Source organism: Carassius carassius, chromosome 22, assembly GCF_963082965.1.
Source record: "Carassius carassius chromosome 22, fCarCar2.1, whole genome shotgun sequence".
In the NCBI taxonomy this organism is placed as follows: domain Eukaryota; kingdom Metazoa; phylum Chordata; class Actinopteri; order Cypriniformes; family Cyprinidae; genus Carassius; species Carassius carassius.
Window position 1 is genome coordinate 3,642,266 of NC_081776.1, and position 3,754 is coordinate 3,646,019.

At 35.5% G+C, this 3,754-nt stretch overlaps 1 protein-coding gene across 2 annotated transcripts; it reads right to left on the reverse strand.

Moving 5' to 3' along the window:
- Nucleotides 1-339: 339 nt before the first annotated feature.
- LOC132098329 (troponin I, slow skeletal muscle-like) lies at nucleotides 340-3,157 on the reverse strand. Of its 2 annotated transcripts, XM_059504474.1 has the most exons (5): nucleotides 2,431-3,155; nucleotides 1,912-2,043; nucleotides 1,667-1,756; nucleotides 841-1,002; nucleotides 340-561 (listed from the first exon to the last, which is right to left on the reverse strand). In XM_059504474.1, exons 2-5 carry the CDS (start codon nucleotides 1,915-1,917, stop codon nucleotides 475-477), a joined length of 345 nt encoding a protein of 114 aa, XP_059360457.1. In that variant the 5' UTR covers nucleotides 1,918-2,043; nucleotides 2,431-3,155; the 3' UTR covers nucleotides 340-474. The 2 variants fall into 2 exon arrangements, with proteins under 2 accessions (XP_059360457.1, XP_059360456.1); XM_059504473.1 differs by lacking the exon at nucleotides 340-561 and having other exon boundaries at nucleotides 612-1,002; nucleotides 2,431-3,157.
- Between the last annotated feature and the right edge of the window lie 597 nt (nucleotides 3,158-3,754).

The following is a 3,754-nucleotide window of genomic DNA, read 5'->3' on the forward strand; positions in this document are numbered from 1 at the left end:
GGGGAGCATAAGCGACTTCTTTTCAAAAACATTTCAAGAATCGTACCAACCCCAAATTTTTGAATTGCAAATCGCTATTTATAGAAAGAGTTCACCCAAAAAAATTAAATGTGTCAAAACATTTGTAGGTGAGTTTGTTTCTTCATCAGAACAGATTTGGATAAATTTAGCATTGCATCACTTATACTACTGGAGATGTGTGTAATATTGTAATGTTTTTATCAGCCGTTTGGACTCATTCTGACGGCACCCATTCACTGCAGAAAATCCATTGGTGAGCAATTGATGTAAAGCTACATTTCTCCTCATCTGTTCTGATGAAGAAACAAACGAATCTACCTTGGATGCCTGACTGTGAGTAATTTACCATACAATGTTGAAGGTGATTAAAATTCAAACAAACAACATGAGCTTTGTATCACAATAACCCTTTATCTTTGCAACCTCTTGTCAGCTGAAAAGACTTGCTGCTGTCTACTGTCCGGCATTGAAAAGCTTCTTCCTGCCCTCCATGCCTGACATGGCCTCCACGTTTTTCCTCCAGTCGGTGACCTCCTCCTTCTGATGGAGAGAAAATGCTTCAGTGAGACAAAGACAGAGATGAGAGTAACTCAAATGGTTGCACAGCCGCGGTGGACCGTGGCAACTAGCATTAGACAGACAGACGGGGCGGTTCAAATGCCAGCATTTCATCAGCACCAGGACTTTAAAGAAATCACTTGATTTCGAAAATAACTCATCTCTTCAGACACAGCACATCTGAGCAAATGAGCTGAAAACAGCCAGATGGGCTCCTGGTGTCTCAAATACACGTGTTATAGCATTGAGCCGGAGTGTTACCTTTTCTTCTTCCTTTTTAACTGTTTTGAGGTTGGCTTTGAAGTCGACTCTGGTGTCTGAGAGCGATCCCAGCATGGCATCTGCCGACTTCTTCACCCTTTTCAAGTTCGGCCGTTTCATTTTTCCTTTCAGTTCATAGATCTTCTGGGTTAATGAGAGAATCTGGAAATGAACAAATACATCGTGCTTTTGTTAATAAATCTTTCAAGTTCAATTTTTTTTCATTTTCTTAAGAATATACTATTTTTCAAATGTATAATTTTTTTTTTTTTTAGGAAATTAATACTTTTATTCAGCTAAAGGCACATTAAATTGACCAAAAGTGACAGTAAAAACATTTATAAAATTACAAAAGAATTCTATTTCAAATATTTGATGTTTTCAAAATTGATAATAATCAGAAATGTTTCTTGAGCAGCCAATCAGTAAATTAGAATGATTTCTGAAGGATCATGTGACAATGAAGACTGAAGTAATGATGCTGAAAATCCAGGTTTGCATTAGATTTCACAATATATTCAAATAGAAAACAGCTTTTTTTTGTTTTTTTTTTACTGTATTTTTGACCACTTTAGGGGCTCCGTAAAATGCAGACTTGGCTTTCAAAAACATAAAAAATATGTTACCATCCAACCAACAAACAAACATCAATTAAAACATGAATAAATGAGAGAAATGTATATCACTGATATTATTTATGAGTTTAAGAAAGACTAAAGGTCTAAACCCAGAAAGATTTCCAATCTGGGAAAATAAAATCCCCCCTCTAACCCCATTCTTTTGAATAGTATATCATTTCGTCATACCTTGTTTCTCATTTACATACCTCTGCATCATTTCTGGCGACTTTTATATTGAGGTCATATCGTGCTTCATCCACAATGTCAATCTTGTGGTGCAAATCTCTACAAAGCTCCTGCAAAGGCCAGTGATGATACATCAACTCAAATCACTAATGCAAACACCATGAACACGAGTGCTTATGATATGTTGAGAGATGTTTTGGGATGGGGCCATCTGGCTGCAGAAAACGCTCCTATTGTAAACATCTGCCATTGTAAAGTGTTGCACCTGCATTTCTTGGACAGACAGGCCCGAGAGGTTGAGGGGCGGCGCTCTCTCCCTCAGGGTGCTTTCTCTCTCCAATTCTTTCTCCTCTTTTTCTTTCACCAGCAAGCTTTCTGCCTTTTTCAGCAGTTTGCTCTGAGGGTCAGCCGAGGAAAGGGAGAGAGAGGTGTAAGGTTAGTACAAAATACAGCATTCTTCACTTGTGTCCACTGACACACTGAACATTTGCACACAATCTCAGTGTTATTTTAGCACCTGATTCACTAATGCAAATCACTAATGATGGCACAAAAGCACACATAAAAACAGTTCAGAGTCACAATTGCTATTTACAGTACATAGTATACAGTATATTGAACATTGGTTTATGTCACTTTAATTAGTACTTGATCTCTGCATATAGTTTTTATTTCAGTTTAAGTGAAATGGGTATATCAAGTTAAGCTCTGAAATTAAATATTTACAGTTTTTTTTTACCATTTTAGTTCATACTGGAAATGTTCAGCTTTGTTTCTGACCCACCTTCAGCAGAAGTCTGCGTGTTGCGGAGTACTTGGATCTGGCCTTTTTCTGCAAGAACAGTAAGAGTTAAGCCGAGCTCATTATAGTCTAGTGCTAGTGCTGCGCGTGGGTCTAATCTACACACGCCGTGGTGCATGCATTAACTGCCTGACCTGATTACTGTAGGAATTTCCAAATTGAGGGCTCAGTGTAGGTTTAAGCAGAGCAGAGCAAACGTATAGTGCAGATTAGTTTTTAACATGCTGTTCGGTGTCCTTACAGAATTACTGAGAGATTTAGAACCATTTAGAGCTGGATTAGGGTCATCGATTCCAGCGTTCACTGGACTTATAATATATAGAGACACCATCACATGCACTGGTACTTTTAATTGTTGCTAATCATCATGTAAACTTTTAAAAGGGAAACAATTAGGAGCAAAGCGAGGCATATTATAAAACTTATAAGAAATGCAATGGGAATTCACTTACCGGTCTGTGTCGACGTCATTGCATGTATAAATATATATATAAAAATATCAACCATTAAACAGCATCTAGACTTGTGTATTTTACAGAAAATGTGAGTGTAGCTTAAAATTAATTTTAGATGTTGCCAGGTCTTTATTATGCAGTTGCAGAGTGTTTTTATCACATTGCTATGCAGTTGCTATGACGTTTTGAGTGGTTGCCAGGGCACAAATGTTTTATTAATTTAATTAAATTAAAATTGTTTTTTTAAAATTTCATAAACAAGCAGAAAAAATAGTTTTCCATTGTAAATAAATAAATGAGGTTGTAATATTTCCGAAATGTGCATTATTTATAATATTTCTGAGTTTAAGATAAAAAATTTTTTGATTAAATTCTAGGAAAAATAACGAAAAATAATGTAGTTTGTTTTTTAAAATATATTTTATTAATATTTTAAATCAGTTTTATATTTATATTTTATTTTCCCATTTTCATTTCAGTTAAAAGTTTAGTTTTACAGTTTTCTAAATATGTATTGTTTTAATTTTTTTAATTTCTCAGTTTTGCTGTCGGTTTTAGTTTTAGTTAACTATAATAACCCTGACTCACAGTTTATAATCATAACCTGGTGTAAATACATTGACAGGGTCAACAGTCTAATAAAGAGAACACTTACCCTTCAGACATTGTTGCAATACACTATGTGACCTGAAAGAGAGCCAAAATAATTGTAGTCACTATTCAGCACTTCATCATTCATTCCTGCACACGTCAGGCATAACTAGTCAAATGCCAAACAACTGTCATGGATTAAGAGTGCTCCCAAAAAAGCATGTTTAAATGCATTAAATAAATCCGCCTTCCTTTGACAT

What these genes read in the sequence shown, in the direction of transcription:
- LOC132098329 (XM_059504473.1), bottom strand. An exon ending in TCGCCAGAAATGATGCAGAG is followed by an intron (nt 1,003 to 1,666) that starts GTATGTAAATGA and finishes GTTCATTTCCAG; the next exon opens with ATTCTCTCATTAACCCAGAA.